Source organism: Acipenser ruthenus, chromosome 5 (assembly GCF_902713425.1).
Source record: "Acipenser ruthenus chromosome 5, fAciRut3.2 maternal haplotype, whole genome shotgun sequence".
NCBI classification, from domain to species: Eukaryota; Metazoa; Chordata; class Actinopteri; order Acipenseriformes; family Acipenseridae; genus Acipenser; species Acipenser ruthenus.
The window spans coordinates 56,926,754-56,946,063 of record NC_081193.1 but is presented as its reverse complement, the minus strand read 5'-3'; the positions used below and the strand labels follow the sequence as shown (position 1 = coordinate 56,946,063).

The 19,310-nt window shown below is 42.9% G+C and overlaps 1 protein-coding gene across 3 annotated transcripts in view; it reads left to right on the top strand.

Moving 5' to 3' along the window:
* Positions 1-5,984, top strand: part of elp3 (elongator acetyltransferase complex subunit 3) — a 200,529-nt gene extending 194,545 nt beyond the window's left edge. For all 3 annotated transcript variants that reach the window (XM_059024758.1, XM_034004543.3, XM_059024757.1), the window contains one exon: positions 5,207-5,984. In XM_059024758.1, coding sequence (XP_058880741.1) covers positions 5,207-5,283 — 77 coding nt within the window. In that variant the 3' untranslated portion in view covers positions 5,284-5,984. The remainder of the gene's footprint in view (positions 1-5,206) is intronic.
* Positions 5,985-19,310: the final 13,326 nt, after the last annotated feature.

Here is a 19,310-nt window from a genome sequence, read left to right as displayed (position 1 = left end):
CACATGCTGGGATTCAAGTGAATAATTAATTAGTAATTAATAGAATCCTGGCACAACAGTGTATATATAGATGCACGTTTTACTCACTCGGGGTTGTGTGTTCGGTGAGTGGAGAACGGGTGTGGAGAGGAGAAAGGAAAATAAATGATAATAATAACAATAAGTATTTGTACTCACCGTGTTTGTTTGTCTCTTAGTCCACCGTTTGTTTGAGTGTTAGTCCGTTTTGTTTGTCTATTTATTTTGGCGTAAGTGCCGTGTCCTGTCTTCTGTTTTGCTTAAACCTTTTATTTTGTTCAATTAAAACACTGAGCGCTGCCGCAACTCAGTTTCAACACACTCCACTACTGTCTGTGTGTATTCCTTTCTGGCCTGACGTCATCCACTACAGCCTGCTTGTCACACGTGGTGTTACAAGTGGGATTCGAACCCACGCCTCCATGGAGACTGCGAGAAAGGGTACTGTACAAAAAAAAAAAAAAGGGAAATGGAAGGCTGGAGAGACAGCTGGAGGACCTCCTCGGGGGCCTTGCCTGTGGGGTCTATGGACACACAGTGGCGATCTGCCCCTTCCAAGAGGAGGAGGAACCAGCCCAAGAGAGGAAGGTAGGTAGAAGGACCATAGAGCAGAATGGGGAAAGGAAAGCTGCAGCAGCAACAATAGCAACTGCAGCAACAGCAGGAGGAGGTCGGGGATGATGACTGGGAGGTTTTTTTAAAGAACCTCGCGGCAGAGTTATGCCCTGGCTGTGGGGCTTATGGGCACACTTTAGCCATATGCCCCATGAAGTATGAAGAGGAGGAACCGCGAGCGTCCAGCGCCCAGACGGGGGGACCGCGGGAATCCAAAGCCCGAGAGGCAGCTGTTCCCATGTCCACCAGCACAGCAAGAATGCCTGCTGTCCCCACTTCCACCAGCAGAGGGAGAATGCCTGCTGTTCCCATCTCCACCAGCAGAGGGAAAATGCCTGCTGTCCCCATCTCCACCAGCGGAGGGAAAATGCCTGCTGTCTCCACTTCCACCAGCAGAGGGTGAATGCCTGCTGGGTCCACTTCCACCAGCAGAGGGTGAATGCCTGCTGGTATAACTTCCCCCACCGTCACCATCACGAGGAGAGGAGCCGGAGCTGCCTCTGCCTCCACCATCACAACCAGCAGAGGAAGAATGCCTGCTGTCCCCATCACAACCAGCAGAGGAAGAATGCCTACTGGTTTCCCCATCACAACCAGCAGAGGAAAAATGCCTGCTGGTTTCCCCTTCCAAGACAAAGGGAGAACCGCACCTGTCCCCTGCAAGAGAGGCAGAGCCGCACCAGTCCTCTGCAAGAGAGGGAGACTACACGCTGCTCCCACCTCCGTCGCCAGGAGACTACACGCTGCTCCCACCTCCGTCGCCAGGAGACTACACGCTGCTCCCACCTCCGTCGCCAGGAGACTACACGCTGCTCCCACCTCCGTCGCCAGGAGACTACACGCTGCTCCCACCTCCGTCGCCAGGAGACTACACGCTGCTCCCACCTCCGTCGCCAGGAGACTACACGCTGCTCCCACCTCCGTCGCCAGGAGACTACACGCTGCTCCCACCTCTGTCGCCAGGAGACTACACGCTGCTCCCACCTTCGTCGCCAGGAGACTACACGCTGCTCCCACCTTCGTCGCCAGGAGACTACACGCTGCTCCCACCTTCGTCGCCAGGAGACTACACGCTGCTCCCACCTTCGTCGCCAGGAGACTACACGCTGCTCCCACCTTCACCGCCTGGAGCAGAGCAGCAGGAGCTGCCTCTGCCTCCACCACCTCAACCGCTTCCACCAGGAGGAGAGCAGCAGGAGCTGCCTCTGACTCCTACACCAGCAGAGGGTGAATACCTGCTGGTTCCACCTCCACCGTTGTGGGAGGACTGCTTGCCCCTCCCACGTCCACCAGCAGAGGGTGAATACCTGCTGGTTTTGCCTTCATTGTCGTGGGAGGACTGTTTGCCCCTCCCACCTCCACCAACAGAGAGTGAATACCTGCTGGTTCTGTCTTCCCCAACATGGGAGGACTGCTTGCTGCTTCCACCTCCACCACAAGAGGAGCTGCAGCTGAGCTTCGCACCGCCCAAGGATGCCTGCCTCGCACCGCCCAAGGATGCCTGCCTCGCACCGCCCAAGGATGCCTGCCTCGCACCGCCCAAGGATGCCTGCCTCGCACCGCCCAAGGATGCCTGCCTCGCACCGCCCAAGGATGCCTGCCTCGCACCGCCCAAGGATGCCTGCCTCGCACCGCCCAAGGATGCCTGCCTCGCACTGCCCAAGGATGCCTGCCTCGCACTGCCCAAGGATGCCAGCCTCGCACCGCCCAAGGATGCCAGCCTCGCACCGCCCAGGGATGCCAGCCTCGCTTTGCCCAGGGATGACAGCCTCACTTCGCCCGAGGATGCTTGCCTTGCATCGCCTGGGGCTGCCTGTTGCTCCACATCGCCTGGGGCTGCCGTTGCTCCGCATCGCAGCAGGAAGTACTGTGGCCGGAACCCCAACAAGGGGAGCTACCGGCCACGAAGAAGGGGGAGGAGGTCTGGAGACCACCAACCCCAGCAGTAGTTTTGCTGCCGGAGATCGTGGGGGAGGTCAGGAGACCTGCTACCCCTGCAGCACTTGCGCTGCAGAAAGTGCAGTGGCCGGAGCCCCACGGGGCGGAGCTGCTGGCTACGAAGAAGGGGGGAGGTCAGGAGACCACCCCCAAGCAGCCTTTCCACTGCCAGGACTACCCCAGCTGGAGGAGCCAGACTGCGGACTATTAATGTCTCTGCTGACAGCATTTCCACTGTCAGCTGGGAAGCTGCTGGAACTGCCACCAACAGCAGAAGAGTGGCAGGAGTATGCCACCCCGCTATCAGCATTGCTGCTGACAGCCTTACGACCTGTGGGCCCCTTGAAGCCTCCGGTTCTGGCCCAGGACTTTGTGCTGGACTTTTGGGCTTTTAAGGGGGGAGGTGGCCGTTGAGGCCATGTGTGCTGCGCACAAGGGGGGGTATATGTGGCAATGTGTCCCACCTCTGTGTGCATTTCTGTGTTATATGTTGCGTGTGGTGTGTTAATGTTGGTGTATAGAGATGGCTGCATGGGATATAAATGGGTGTGTGCAGCACGAGTTATTTAAAATGTATAATTGTATTGAGGCACGAGGATTGCACATCACTTCACGTGCATTTAAAGTAATTAATATGCGAGCACGAGGTTGCACATAATTAATTCACATGCTGGGACTCAAGTGAATAATTAATTAGTAATTGAATCCCAGCACAACAGTATATATATAGATGCACGTTTCATTCACTTGGGGTTGGGTGTTCGGTGAGTAGTGAACAGGAGAGAGAGGAGGAGAAATATAAAAGATTAAACAATTGCTATTGAGTGCAAGAGGCACGATACTTGTTTGTTTATTCTTACTCACCGTGTTTGTGTGTCTGTCCGTCCACCGTTTGTTGAGTGTTAGTCCGTTTTGTTTGTCTATTTATGTTGGCGTAAGTGCTGTGTCCTGTCTTCTGTTTTGTTTAAACCTTTTATTTTGTTCAATTAAAACACTGAGCGCTGCCGCGACTCAGTTTCAACACACTCCACTACTGTCTCTGTGTATTCCTTTCTGGTCTGACGTCATCTACTACAGCCTGCTTGTCACAGGGATCAATGGGTGTGTCTAACACTTGAGAAAAAGTTTAAAAAATGGAAGACCAGAAAGGTGTCTGCTAGGGACAGATGAAATAAGAGGCAGGTGCTTGTTTGCATCTGTCACACGTCAGATCCAATCCAGGGTAGATTCTGGTTAATTTAGTTTTAGAAAAGTGAAGACGGTGCTAAACTTTAAATTGGATCAGCCCATGATGTGCACAGAATGAAGAAGAATGCATACTGAACAGAATAGGTTCCCAGATGCCGTCCGAGATGTCAGACCCAATATGCTGTTCCCATAAAATGTGTAATATAATTAGTGAAGGACAATTTAGAGTTAAAATATTATGCACATATTACACAACGAAATTACGAATTTGCAAGTATCGAAAGAAATGTTTGAGGCAATCCAAATTTTTGTGACAGCTGTTCAAATGAGGCAAACTTATCATCAATATATGTCTTTAATATTCAAAATGCCATTATTACGCCAAATATAGAAAGTGGAGTCTTGCACTGAAGGGGAAAATAGGTGATTTGAGTCTAATGGGGGCAAAAATCGAGAAAGACTGTAACCTGAAATGCTGTCTAAACTTTGCCCAGATCTGAAAAGAATGACAAACAAGTTGGTTCTTACTAAATTTAGATACACATAAGGGAAGTGGGGCACATAAAAGAGCAGATAGGGAGGAGGCTTTATAAGAACTTTACTCTGTGTGCAGCCACTCAGGTGTCTGGATTGGAACCTGATTAGAACCAGTGCAAAACACTGTGGATATTGGCAGACCAGTAATAGAGCTGGAAATTTGGAAGAGCCAGTCTCCAGTAGGCTTTAGCCTCTGCAAGGATTCTCTGTGAATACATGGCATCTTATTTTAACTAATAAATAAACAGATTGAACAGTTAAGGATATGGAAAAAAAAGATTTTGGAATAAAACTTGGAAGAGGTATAAAAGCTTTGGAAAAATGTTAATTTTTACAGAGTTTATTCTGCCAATAAGTGAAATAGGTAAGGATGACTAATGGTTGAAGTCTTGTTTAGTACATTCTAAAAGGGGGTTAACCCTTTGCGGTATGCCTTAGTGTAGTGTGGCAGATGAAATCCCTGGAGTTGTGTTATCACGAAATAAAGCAATATGGTTGGAAAAAAGTTACAGAATTTACTATACCCACAGTCAAGCCTATTGATCTTTCTACTTTAAAATATGCGGTGGTGGACGTGTTTCCTGTATGATGTTTTTGAAGTGTATCATCAATATTGGCATATAGGGATACACATTTTATGTTCCTGATGCCTAGCCTTATTCAATGGCAAAGCTCAGAAAGACTAATTTAATTGCCCCACAGCTTATTATTGCCATGTGATATTCCAGAAGAGAGATTGCATCATTGGTGCCTAGGCACCGAAATTAGAACAGCCCTGCACGTCAGGGTTAAATGACCAGTGGGTCTCAGTTGGATAAAAGGGGCAACAGTTGTTCTCATTTTATTGATATGATGTCCTAATACTTTTTGGAAGATATTCTGTATAATAAAAAGGGTTGTCTTTTTATAGGTGTTGGTACCAGGAACTACTACAGAAAGATTGGCTATGAACTGGAAGGGCCCTACATGGTGAAACGGCTGGACTGAGGAAAACAGACCCACTACATCATATGACTAAGGAGCCAGACAGCCATCTCCCCTTTCACTCGGTAGACAGACAACTTTCCTGAAGTAATGGTGTACTGCAGCAATCAATGCTTCACCTTTGTATTTTGGTAGTAAAAGTTTCACATCAAAGATAATTTGCAAAACTACTGCAATTGACATTGGAGTCTCACATACCTACAGTATATGAAGACCTTGCTAAGTATTGTAACTGCACTTATATTTCCTAATATTCACATAGTTATAATATTTAGCTACCTACCTCCCATTAGATTAATATGTAAACATAAGTGACTAATTCATTTTTAAGATTTTCACTCAGATTGTTTCTGAAATAATTAGAAACAATCCAAAATTATATTTGTATTGATAGGAGTGTAAATAGTAACAGTTGTCCCAGAGAGGTTTAAACACAGCATTCATGTTCATCCAGATAATAAGTGCTTGTTTATGTGACCTTCATATAGAAGGGGTCAACAGAATGTCCACAAAGCAGAAAGGACCTCTGTCTGCCAGCAAATTCAAGTTGTCTGCCAACATCATGCTGTGTCTTGTTTAATAATAATAATAAAAAGTCATATTGGGTCCCAAGGAATATTTCTGTATTTTTCCTGAAATGTATTTACGGAAATGTAATTATAATTCAAGAAATAAAATGAATGATGTATCAAAAAGCAACACAATCTTTTGAATCTGTTTTAATCTTTAATGTATATACAGTCTTAGTGGGGGGAAAAGCATTTGTGACTGGAACAAGACCTGCTAGAACTGGATGATGTAAGAGCTCAGCCTTCTCTGCTTTGCTATTAAAATATCTGAGTGCTGAGTTTAATTGTTCATCTTGTTTTTCTCCTACAGCTGGTGCTGTATGTATCCCACCAGCTGTTACATTGCTTTAAATGTTTTTGGTCATTTCACTAAAGCAACAAAGTCTTGTGAAATTCTACTTCCACAAGGGGCTGATATGAAATTGAACCCTGCTCGGTTAATCCACCCTTGAATTTTATTTGAGCATTTTACTACACTGGTGCATTCACACTGGTGTTTATGAACCACCTGCTTTAGGGGTTGATCAAATCGATCACTAACTCACAGCACAAAACATTATTGTTCAATATGTAATCCTCTCAGTTTCCACATGTTGAAAAGGTTTCTCCTATTATATAAACATGGAAGAATATAGAACATTATTTAATAGATAGGTGCAATAAAACTACAAAGTTCAACCTTTTCCAACCTACCGTGCTCTTTTTTTTTTTTGTGTGGCTTTTATCAAAGTTTTATTTCACCAAAAATGGTACTACAGTTCACTTCCCTTTCTTTCCTTCATACCCATACCTCTACATATCACTCTTGCTTTCTTCTCTCATTTCCTCTATTAACATCTTTGCTGTCGTCTTCTAACCCTATCCCATCCTGCCTCTGCAAATTCAATCTAATTTCCTAATTGGGGGGAAAATTGGCTGGATTCAGAAACTAAATGGAATTTTAGAGTCATTTGTAGGCACAATTGCCTGGAACTAATAACTATTTTTATATAAGGACATATCTGAACTAATCTCTTGGATTCATTCTTGAACAAGCAGAATGCAGCACAGCATGTGGACTCTTGGCTGGAGAAATTCCTGAAACATCCTACACAAAGGAGGAGGGGGGGTTAATGAGCCGAGAATCGGGGGACTTAAGCTGAACCTAACACCGAGGGTCTCTACAAGATAATAATTAGATTGGGGCCCGAGATAAGGATTTATTGTGGAAGCAAAAGTTGGAGACACCGAAGGAAGTCATAAATTACATAATGAAGTCATCCCATGCAGGGTGAGTCAATCATAGTCCAAAAATAACGGAAGACAGTTGTAGGGGAAATTTACAGGTCTTTGTGCGAAAATCCTATAAGAACTGGCAACTTGCAGCAAGAACTTTGAATTGGTTCTGAATTGGTTTCAGAGTTGGTCTGACCTGGTTTCTGAGTCTAACATAAGAGAAGATAGCATTAAGCTTATACCTCTTGACTGCAAGAAGATTCTGTACCCTGCAATAAATGAACGTCAGAGAAAGCTCCGTGTTCAGGACTCCTGCTAATAGGAAAAGAGACGTCTGCGAGTCAGTTTATCTACGCATCAAAACAAACCATTCCCGGCTCGGATACAACCTTCTTATCCCAGTTGTAACCACAGCATAACGAGACTGTGTCTGCCTGCGAGGTGAAGCATTCAAAGAAGAAACCACCCAGGACATGTGTGAAACTCCCACTTAGATTTTGAAGATAAAGGAGCCCAACTTGGGTTTGAAAAATTGCGGAAACGAAGCGAGAACATAACTACAACGGAAGACTTATTCAGCAGACTTTGGGTCTTCTTCAAGGAACCGTTGAGTATAATTCCCTTACCTTTCCCTTGTGGAACCAGAGTAATTAATGATAATTACAACACATAGAAATTGATAAAATAGTTATCTTAAATTTGCGTTTTTAACGCATGTATGAAAAACCTCAGAGTTTGAACTTTGTTAAAAAGTAAGCTGATTAACTCATATTGTCATTTGAAGTGTTGCAAAAGTATACTTGTGTAATTGTTAGTAAACAATTGTAGTCCAGTCGTAGCTGTGATATGTTATTAGAAGAATTGTAATTGTGAAATTGGTTTTGCATTTCAATAATAAGTGCTTGTGTTTAATGAGTTATTTTGCCTGTGAGCAGTCAGCACAGGGCCACTGTCTGTGTAGCTGAGCTGAGGGAACTGTCTGCAGAGTGATGTCATCACCTGCCGGCAGATCCGCGCAGCCTGTACTGAGATTGAGACAGATGAGTTGACGTACTGTGTTAGAATGAGATATTGAACCTATAATGAATGTTAGGAGAGCAATAGGATTCTACTTGTACTGTAGTTTAATTGCATTATTGAAAAACGACATCTAGAGAAGCATATACATTCAATGAATAGGTGTTGACTTATGCTGCATTTGATATGTACTGTATGTGAACTGCTACCTCATGATGATTTTCTAACTTTTTCCTTTCTGTACCCTTATTATTATTATCTAATAAACCGCTACAATATTTTAACCTACCTTGTTGTGGTTGAGGGTGTTTTGTGTGTTCATTGTAATTCCTCGATCTTCTACACGTCATTAAATAAAATAATATTGATGAGGTCTTAATTAACATGAATGAATATTCAGATTATTTAACAGATAACTAATAGACTGTCTGTGTTTAATCGGTGATCTAATATGGTAATGGTCATATAATATTCATTCAAGTTGATTAACGCACGTTAATTTGAACTGTATTAATTATACAAGTTAATTAAGTGTTTAAATTAATTATTAAACAAACTAACGTAATTAGCCCCACACATTTTATAGATTTGTACTTCTGGTAAAATCATAATTATAGTAATGTGGTTGAATTATAACAACTTAATTGAATTTAGTGATGAAATAACATTTATTTTAGTGCATAATAGGAAATAATAAATATGTAAATGTACATTAGCACTAGATATTCTAAAGCACATTAACTAACCCCAAAAGGCTGTGGGTAGGGATTTATGAATCTCAACAAAATGAACAAATTGGTGGTATAGTAGTCAATAAAAAGTAAATTAATGGCTCAATTAAAAAGCTATGTTCTTTAATGAATAACTAATCCAGAATGGTTATTGCTGTTTTAAAAGGTCTTCCCCAGAAAAGCAATACAAAATAAGATTACATGTTTACATAAGAGACATTGCAAATTGTGTTTACTTATTCAATCTGTTTCATTTGCTTGTTTGTCTTTACATCTTCAGCCTGTAACACCTGAAAATGAATTTCCCTCTAATATCTTCCTGTGTTCTGCATGTCAGCAGGTCACTTTGAGTCCACTGTTACTTAACACAGAAAATTTAGGGGACCAGGATATGGAATTGCTGTGTCGAGTCTTCTAGCAGCTTCAGGGCAACATTAATGTGAAAGCTATATGCTTTCAGGTTGTCTTGGGGGTGTTCCCTTTCAAGTGCGAAATGTAACCATTCCCTAATGGGTGTTTACCTCCTAAAGACCAGAAACCTGAATATTCTATACCAAAGCTGCTCAGCTGAGCCTGTGACGCAGTCGTGGCCCACCCCCGAGGACATAAAATGACAGCGCTCACAGACCTCAGCGTTATTTTTCCTTTTAAGAATTGACCAGACAGGAGGAGCCTATCAGATAAATACTTGTTGCGTATGACTATATAATGTTTGCTAATTATTGTTTTACATAATTTGTGCGATAATATTGTACAATTATTTAAAATAACTGTAATAGTTTTTTAAAACAATGAAATATGCGTATATTGTGCACTACAGCCTGTTGTTTGTTATGTCCTACTGCAGCCTTGTACCCCGTGTGAAGCCGGCGGCTTGAGTCACCCCTTCCCAGGGATCAAGCAAGGTAAGTTGACTGACTTCATGATGTCTCCTCAGGCTGCAATAGCTCCGGCTGGAGTTATTTTATTCTCGTTTTGGTTTTGGCTACAATTACAAGTCGGTTTGTATAATTAAAGTAATTGTTATTACTGTATTTTGTATAAAAGAAGTATTTTCTTTCTCTGTGTATTTCACAGACTAAGCGCAGGCAATGCGTGCTGCGGCACACATGTGGTGAGAGCGGCAGCAGCGCTGCGCAGGACAAAGAGGCTGCTTCAGTTGTGGTTGCTTGCAATCCCTCCCACAGCTCTTAGCATCACCAATACGAGGGTTGTTAGTTCATTCTTAGAAGCAGGCTTTCCTCAGTCTCGTGAGTACTGACTGAGTGGTTTTGCCAGTAGCTTGCACAGGTGGTCATTGCTGTACAGTGCGAACTGGTGAACCTATACCATACCGGTACCGAGGTCACCAACCTGCTACAGAACTGGGACCGAGGTTACCACACCGGTACTGTACCGTAGCGGCCCGGTGCTAAAGTCACCAAACCGGTACCATCCCGATTCTAACAGAGGTGTTAGTTCATTCTAACAAGCAGGCTTCCCTCAGTCTCATGTGAGTACTAAATGAGTGGCTTTGCCAGTAGCTTGCACAGGTGGGCATCCCTGTACAATGCTACCCGCAGTAGCTGTGAACGGTGGACCGGTACCAAACTGACTCGGTTCTGGGCTTATATCCCCGGTCTGGTATCAAGCCGGTCTTGTTCAGGTATTGAACAGCCCCGTTTCTGTCTTGAAGCAGACTGAGGCAGCACCTGTACAGTATTACTGTACACTGCATTGCTACTTGCATAATGCCTGGGTTTTATCCCTGTGAGACATTCAAGGCCAGTCTGCCTGTTGAGGACAAGCACGGCAGATGCTCTTCCTGCCTGGGGCCAGAGCACACAAAGGAGGCACTGGTGAACCTTCACTCCCCCAGTGCAGCCAGACTTTAATTGTATTCTGGTAGCCTACCAGTCCTATTTGCTGAGGTCCCTCTCTGACAGCCACATGCCCTCACCAGAAGAACTGGATGAGCTGTGCCTGGTTAATAAGAACCTGCTCCATCTGTCAAGACTGAATGGGCAGCCTGTAGGTAGCCACATGCAAGCAGCTTTGACTTTTCCAGGCAGGCATGCCTGACGGTGACAAAGCACTGTTGTTGGATGCCCCTATTACACCAGGGCATACCTTTGGTCCTGCGGTGGACGAGATGCTGCAGCACTCTCACCGGACACGAGGTATCCACGAAGGAGCTGGTGAGCTTGCTTCCCAAGCGACCACCCCCAGTGCTCAAACCAGCAGCAAACTGGCGCCTTAGGCGCAGCAGCCTCCAAGACCGGCACTGCCGGCTGCACCTGCTGCCAGAGGTGGTGTTCAGAACCGGCCTGTGGCTGCTCGTTGCAAAGGCTACAATAGGTTCCGCCGCCCGGGGGGGGAAGAAGCCTCAATCCAAGCCAGGCAGCAAGGGTTTGCTGCCACAGGCCCAGGGCCCCTTCAGGGAGACATCTGGAGTCGGTGCACCATGAATATCTGGGTGCTTAAATACCGTTCAGACTGGCTACTCACTGCAGTTCAAGCACAGTCCCCTTCCCTTTAGGGGCGTGACTTTAGACACGGACCAGCAGGGCGCCGCAGTTGTGTCTCAGGAGGTAGCAGCTCTGCTGCAAAAATTGCTATTCACATGATAGATCTCCTCCAGTTGGAAGAAGGGTTCTACTCCAGGTACTTCCTAGTGCCCAAGCGAGATGGTGGCCTCAGACCTATCCTCGATCTCAAGCAGGTCAACCTGTATCTGAGTCGACGGAGGTTCAAAATGCTGACTATGCAGCAGCTGTTGCAGTCAATAATCCCCATAAAACCAGGACAAAGGAAATACCTCAGGTTCGCTTTGCAAGGGACAGTGTACAAGTTTTGGGTACTGCCATTCGGCCTCTCTTTAGCTCCCCGTGCCTTTTCGAAGTGCATGGAGGCTCCATTGAGACTCAGAGGGATTGGGGTACTCAATTAAATGGCTAATTTGTGCTCAGTCTCTGGTGTAGGCAGTGGCTTACATGGAATTCGTCACAGACCACCTTCATCTGTTGATTCTGTCAGTGAACCGTACAGAGCCAGCTCACACCCTTAGAGACAGCCTCCTATTTAAGAGTGTGTCTGGATTCCAGGTCCATGCTGTCCACTCTGTCAGAGGACAGACTGCAGAGAATAGCTGCTTCTCTGGAGCTTTTTCAGTTCAATGAAAAGCTCACAGATGTGATGTTTCAGAGGCTTCTGGGCTTGATGGCAGCAGCTTCCCAGACCCTTCCTTTGGGTCTTTGCACATGCTTTCTTTCCAAGCCTGGTTCAACAGCAGGGTTTTTCAGCCTGCATTGAACCCAAGCCACCTGTTTACAGTGTCTCGGCACTGTCTGCAGGTGCTATCCTGGTGGACACAGCCTGCCCACCTGTGCTTTGGCGTAGCACTGGGGCAGCATTACCAGAAGGGAGGTGATCACCACAGATGCATCCAGCTTAGGCTGGGGCGCCGTGTGGAATGGCAGGGGAGTATGGAAACCCCCGTGGCAGGGTTTCCATATAAAATATTTTGAAACTGCAGGCAGTGTTTATAGCTTTGCAGAATTTTTTACAGGAGGTTCAGGGAAGACACGTGCTTGTTCGGACGGACAACACTACTGTGGTGGCTTACATAAACCACCAGGGTGGCTTCAGGTCACCAAGTCTCCACCGGGTAGTCTGCAAGCTGTTGCTTTGTGCACACTATCACCTCCTCTCACTGCGAGCAGTGCATCTGCCAGGGGTGAGGAATTGGGCAGCTGACCTCCTTTCAAGGGGAGTCCCCAGAGCCACAGAATGGAGCCTTCACCCAGATGTGGTGAGCCTCATTTGGCAGCGATTCAGGGGAGCACAGGTGGACCTTTTTGTCCCCTCTGGTTCTCCATGACAGGAGACGGGGAACCGCTGACAATAGATGCCTTGGCACAACAGTGGGCGAGGCTGCTTCTGTATACTTTTCCGCCACTCATCATGCTTCCGCTGTGCCTGGAAAAGATCAGGCAAGACCTTGCCAGGGTGCTATTAGTAGCCCCTTATTGTCCCAGGAGACTCTAGTTTTCAACCCTAATACAGCTCCTCAGTGGCCAGCCATGGAGCTTGCCGAAACGCTGCCACCTGCTCAGCCAGGCGCGGGGGACGTTGTGGCATCTAGACCCATCGAGCCTGTAGCTCTGGGTCTGGCCCCTGAGCGGCAACATTTGAGCCATCTTGGGTTATCTAATAAAGTCATTGACACCTTACAGAATGCCAGAGCGGCGTCCACGTGTTCCCAGTATGGGTACAAGTGGGGCGTTTTTCAAACGTGGTGCCTACCTAAGGGTTTTGACCCCACGACCTGTCCCATGGCATTATACTGCAATTTTTACAAGACCTGTTCGATGAGGGGAAATCCCCCTCTACATTGAAGGTCTGTTTAGCAGAGAGTACCCTTGTATTGCCAGTAGATGGCTCCCTTGCTCCATGAAATAGGTCAGTTCACCCATTGTTTCATCAAAACATTAAGCTGAAAGCTTGTGATTTAGTGTTGGTTAGGTAGCCTTGAAGTTAGGAGAGGGAGTTTAAAGAAAAAATGTAGAATAACGATTTACCGCTTGCATGTCTTATCTTCAGAAAGCATGACGCTTGATAAAAAGGTACAATTTCGGCTGAAAAAGCAGACATTATTCCTACCTATAGATTTATGTTTCTAAGGACAAGATTCAAAGAGGAGTTTTATTCTATAGATATATGTGTGAGAAAGCAGCATAGAGAATGACCTTTTGAAACATATAAATTAACACTGAAATTGGCAACAGCCGAGGTCTTAAGAAAAACCTGTTTTGGCTGGATTTTGTGTGAACAGAGGACAGGGTCAGACTTAGTTAAGTCATTATAGTACTATAGAAGTTTAATGTATTAATACTGGCTTGTATTTAAATTTAAATAACTGGACCATCCATTCAAATCTTAGAAAGAATTACCAATGAAATAAAATAATATTACAAATTCTAGGAGCAACTGTTAAACTGAAGTAAATTAATTATGGTTGAAGACGAAAGAAGTTCAGTACTAACTGACACTGTTTGAAGGTTATAATGGTCAAGGAAATAGAAATTAGACACAAAGGCCAATAAGTAAAAATAAATGATTAACCCTTTTTTAGACAGAACAATATTTTAAACTAAAAAGATCTATTTGATTTCATAGGATTAATGAAATGTTTTAAGTATTTTGGTCTAATAAGAAACATAATATTTAAACTGGCGAGTGTTATTGCTTGTTCATGACTTTACTGTAGTGCCAGAGGACTGTGGAAGTCAGAGCGAGCATTTAATTTAAGACTACTATTACCACTTAAACTTAATGAAACTAATTAAACTGACCATTGTTGAGGCAATCTTTTGTCAAATACTTTGGTAGACATTAGTATAAGAAGTCAAAACTGACTCATTAAAAACATATTGAAACACAATATGAGGCTAGGAGAAACACATACTACTTAATCTAGCAAAATGTAATCAATTGGAGATGATGTCACATATTAAACACATCTGTCATATATACACATATAAGAAATAGTGTTTGCATGCATATATAAGTAGTATTTTTTGTATTAGATTATAATCAGGATCTTGTGAACCTTAATTCACCTAACTTTTCAGATAAAGGAGGGGGTCGAGAAAACAGAGGAAGAGATCATGGTTCAGAGTTGGACAAATATGAATGATGTAACTTAAAACGTGAGTATCGATGTTTCTTAAGAAACTGCACAGACGCCATTTCTTAATCAGTGTTAAGTTTATTTCATACATGCGGGGAAACCAGTCCAAGTATAGAACCGATTACCAGTTGTTACATCTTTTACATGACATTAAATACCCTTCTGCATAGGTGTCTCTCTCCTCCTCTTCCTATAACACTCAACCAATGGCAAAGGGACAATGCATTATTCCGGTCACTATGTACCATGTGCACTCCAATCAGGAAAAAACAAGTTTCTCTTGATTAGTTTATACAAATCTACAAATCTCTTATCAGCCCCTTTGAAGTGTCTGGCTCCTTCCAGATCCCCCCGAAGACTAGCTTTATGACCCCCTCATAAACCAGCTGTATATTCTAAGCAAAAACCTGTTTAATTAGTTTTATACCCCACAGTGGACTCCCCGAAGGGCAAACGTCTTTCATGTCAGGGCTGGAGGTCAAAGGACTTGTTTGTACAACCTTGTGCTGCTGGCCCCTTCTGGTCCACAGCATTGTTATCTTGTTAGCTTGCAGTCAATGTTGGACAAGAAGCTTGTAGACGCAAGGTCTCTTATCAATTGTTAGCAGTACATGCAATTTGAACCAAACAGTCTGCTATCTGCAATATTAGTCTCTTTTCAGAAAAGAACACCAGTATAGCTCTGCCAGTCCACATGCATAGCAAACTGCTAATCAATTCTCGATCCATGTTTTCCAGCAATGAAGTTTTGAATTTATTGGTATATGACTCCAATTAATTCTGAAAAGTTGGCCGGATCTTTTTGAAAATTGGTATTTGCCAAAAAAATAAGAACTGTCTAAACAGATTAATGATTGGATTTAATTGAGGCTTCTCATGTATTCCAATGAGGAGAAAATCCTATAAAACTTCTAGGTAATCACAATGGGGTACCACAATCATACCTGGCAGGGTAAAGTGGACCATTTTCTGCAGACTTAGACATTTAAGCTGATCGAACTCAGTTTCATCTGCTTCTTGAAGACAGTTCTGTTCTTTTATTTACGCTGTACTTCTTTGTATTGAAGGGTAAGCATTTATTCAATTATTTTTTCTCATATGTATTGAATGCATTGCTATAAGGGATTTACACTATGTTTTAGAATTACGAGAGTATTCTGTTGAATGTGCTGAGATATAGCAGTGGGTACTTTAGGTAATGTGTTCTTGGCTGGCCCGCGGGCCTTGCAAATACATATAATTGTATTGAAGTGTTAATGCTACTATCTGTTAAGACACTGGACTGCCCAAGTTGTCTGTCAGCTGGGATTCGACGTAGACTGTAACTACTCAATCCAATTTTAGCAGTTAATAAACCGAATGAGTACTGATCATACTCTGATTCGTAAAACTTCAAATTAAATGAGTCTGTGTGAATTTCTTGATTGTTAAAAGTCATCTGGATATGTTGCGGGTCCAGTGCACGAACATGAACCACTAGGAGTTATTAACATCTCTGTCCTCCTAAACGTCTCCCCTGAGTTTAAGAGTCTGGGCAGAGCAAATAAAGAGTATGTATAAAATCTGAACTCTCAGAATTCTGACACCAGGGTTATGTTAATGTTGACCAATAATAACAATCACATTAGCGCTTTAACAAGCCAGTGGTATTCACCAAACTGTTTCCTTCTTTTTTAGCGTGTGGTGTACCCACACTCTATTTCTTTGTGTTTTATTTATTTATCTCCACAAAAGGAGCACAATGAGACAGCCGTTTCATGACTAGCTACAGTTGTCATTTTTTTTTGTACTCGTACTTTATGTACTGTATTCGTGTTGTTTGCCTCGCTCTCGGTGTGCATACTTTATTCGTCCAGTGTGCATAGCCCTTTAGCTTCAGATTTAGCTGGCAAAATCTTTTTTTTTGTGAAAACCCAGATTTATCTGTCTGGTAAATATTGAATCACCAAGTTTTAAAATTTTTTTTTAGCTAAATCTGGACTTTTTGTGGTTAAGGAAAAAAAAAGTGATTCACATGAAATCGAGGAAAAAAACACCTGTTAAAATATAAAATGAAGGTCTAATGTTTTAATGTGTGTGTGTGTGTGGGGTGGGGGGGGTCGCAAAAATATATGTTAAAAAATGGGGAATGGCATTTAAAAAGTTTGCACACCACTGGTCTAACCTAAGAGAAATACAAAAGTATTGTATTTTCCTTCCTGTTTAAGATGTTCCACTCAACCTACTTTAATTCTTATGAGATTTTATAGTTTTCATTTTTTCTAAGGAGGTTAAATGAGTTCTAACCAGGGTTTTAAAATGACCCCTCGTATCCTTGCATGTTTATTTTTCTCTTTCCAGCATTCCAAAAAATTCTCAACACAAAAAGGGGACCAGCGATAATGCTGCTAATTCAAAATAGGAGGAAAGGAAATCAGATTTAAAGCCTTGGATGGCACTCCTAGAAATATTAATTTAGAGCACATTCTTCTTTCTTTAACCCTTTGCAGTCCATTTATTAACTGCGCGTCAGGCACGCCAGGTCTAATTAATTTTCACACGCACAGTTAATTTTATACGCGCTGTTTAAAAGTATTTTTTTTCACAGTCAAACGGGTTTAAATGGCCCTGCATATCAACAAAGCACTCACTAGGCATCTCCAGCCCCGCCCCACCCTTTTGTTTGCTATAGCGTTCAGCTATGTAAGAAATAAATAATAATAATAATAATAGTCGTACATACCGATCGATCATCTCCGGATCACTCGTTTTATCACCAAACTCCTCAATAATGCGATCCAAGTCATTATTTTATTACTATAACATCTGAAAAAAGCTCTGCAAATGTCCATGATAGTCTCTGTGCGCTGACGCACTCAGCCAGCTTGTTTACTATGAACGCCCCGTTATCTGATACCTGATACCATGTATGACTATTCATGAGATACGCCTTTTTTTTTTTTTTTTTCCGACTTGTCTCGGCTCCTGTCGCTCCCACTCGGCAATTGAATGGTTTTGTCGGCTTTTTCCGGAGAAAAAACGACTAAACACCTGTTTATTGCGTCGCTATAATGATGTCGGACCCAGTCCGACAAAGGACCTGTGAGGAATAATTGCAATGTCGGACCCAGTCCGACAATGGACTGCAAAGGGTTAACTGTATCATATCTGGGTCTGTTGCTTTTTAAACCAGGTGAAGGGAAATACAGAATTGTTGTGTTAATAAAAAAAGAGCATTCTTGGGTTGTGTAGGGACCAGGGGCTCACATCCCCCTGGAGAACACAAATCACTGTACTGCACTGCAATAATAGGCTTCTACTGTTGTTATCCCCTCAATGGTTTTAAACACTATCACTATTATATTTGCTTGGCTGAAGTAATGATGGTCATTTCAGAACTGTCTGTTTCACTATAGAGTGATGTGTTCTAGAGTTGCTGCAGTGACTGTATTTCTGTTGATCACCAGTAGACTTGTGTCATTTAATAGTTGATACGAAGTACAAGCAGCCTATAACCTCACCTCACTTCCACACAAAGTACATATACTCTTTTTATTTATTTATATATAGTTAAGTAGTAAATAAATAAATAGTAAATATTAAGTAGTAACGCACAACAGCGTCTGTCACTTTTCTATGCCCCGCCCCTTTACACATTTTGATAGATTTATGACCATAAGCCCCACCCCTATTGGTTAATTTATGGCCCTTAAGCCCCACCCCTATTGGTTAATTTATGGCCCTTAAGCATCACCCCTTTTCCCCCACCTTTTTGAGTGATTTATGACCCTTATGTCCCACCCCCTTTTTTCTGACATTAACCAGATATCCATCAAAAAATAGACCACCCCCTAAAAATGGCTTCTGTGGTGCATGTGATTTATAGCCTATTACATAAAAAAAGAAAAAAGGAAGAAAAAGAGAAAGAAGTGTGTGTGTGTATATATGTGTTTCTTTATTGACCATGTTCGAGTCCTTCCATAACAATAACCTGGGTTAATAACAAACAGGGAGTCCCTAAACATAGGAAAGAAGTTTAATCATCAGTATATTATACACATATTACACTGAAAATTAACCCATAATGGTATGCGGTCATGGGTGGTAACGGTGTCTTTCCATAATACAAATGGTTTCACATAATGGTTGATTTTAATATTACAACGTACTCTAAAAAAACTATTTAAAGTTGTTTTTGAATCTAATAAATGTTAGCACAGGTTCGAATTGTAAAGGTTTTAGGGTTGTTGGAGCCTACACATAATGCACCTGGCCCTGCATAATGGTTGCTATTAATATTACAGAGAATGCTAAAAAAACTATTTCAAGTTATTTTAAGAAGCTAATGTTACCACAACATTCTTTGGACTAATAGGATTATTTAACCCTTTGCAGTCCATTTATTAAGTGCGTGTCAGGCGCATCAGGTCCAATTTATTTTCACATGCGCAGTTAATTTTAGACGCGCTGTTTAAAAGTATTTTTTTCCACAGTCAAACAGGTTTAAAAGGCCCTGCATATCAACAAAGCACTCACTAGGCATCTCCAGCCCCGCCCCACCCTTTCGTTTGCTATAGCTTTCACATATGCTAAGAAATAAATAATAATAATAATAGTAATAATAATAATAATAATAATAATAATAATAATAATAATAATAATAATAATAATAATAATCGTACATACCGATCAATCATCTCCTGATCACTCGTTTTATCACCAAACTCCTCAATAATGCGATCCAAGTCATTATTTTATTACTATAACATCTCAAAAAAGCTCTGCAAATGTCCGAGATATTCTCTGTGCGCTGATTCAGCAGCAGCCAGCTTGTTTCCTTATGGCTGC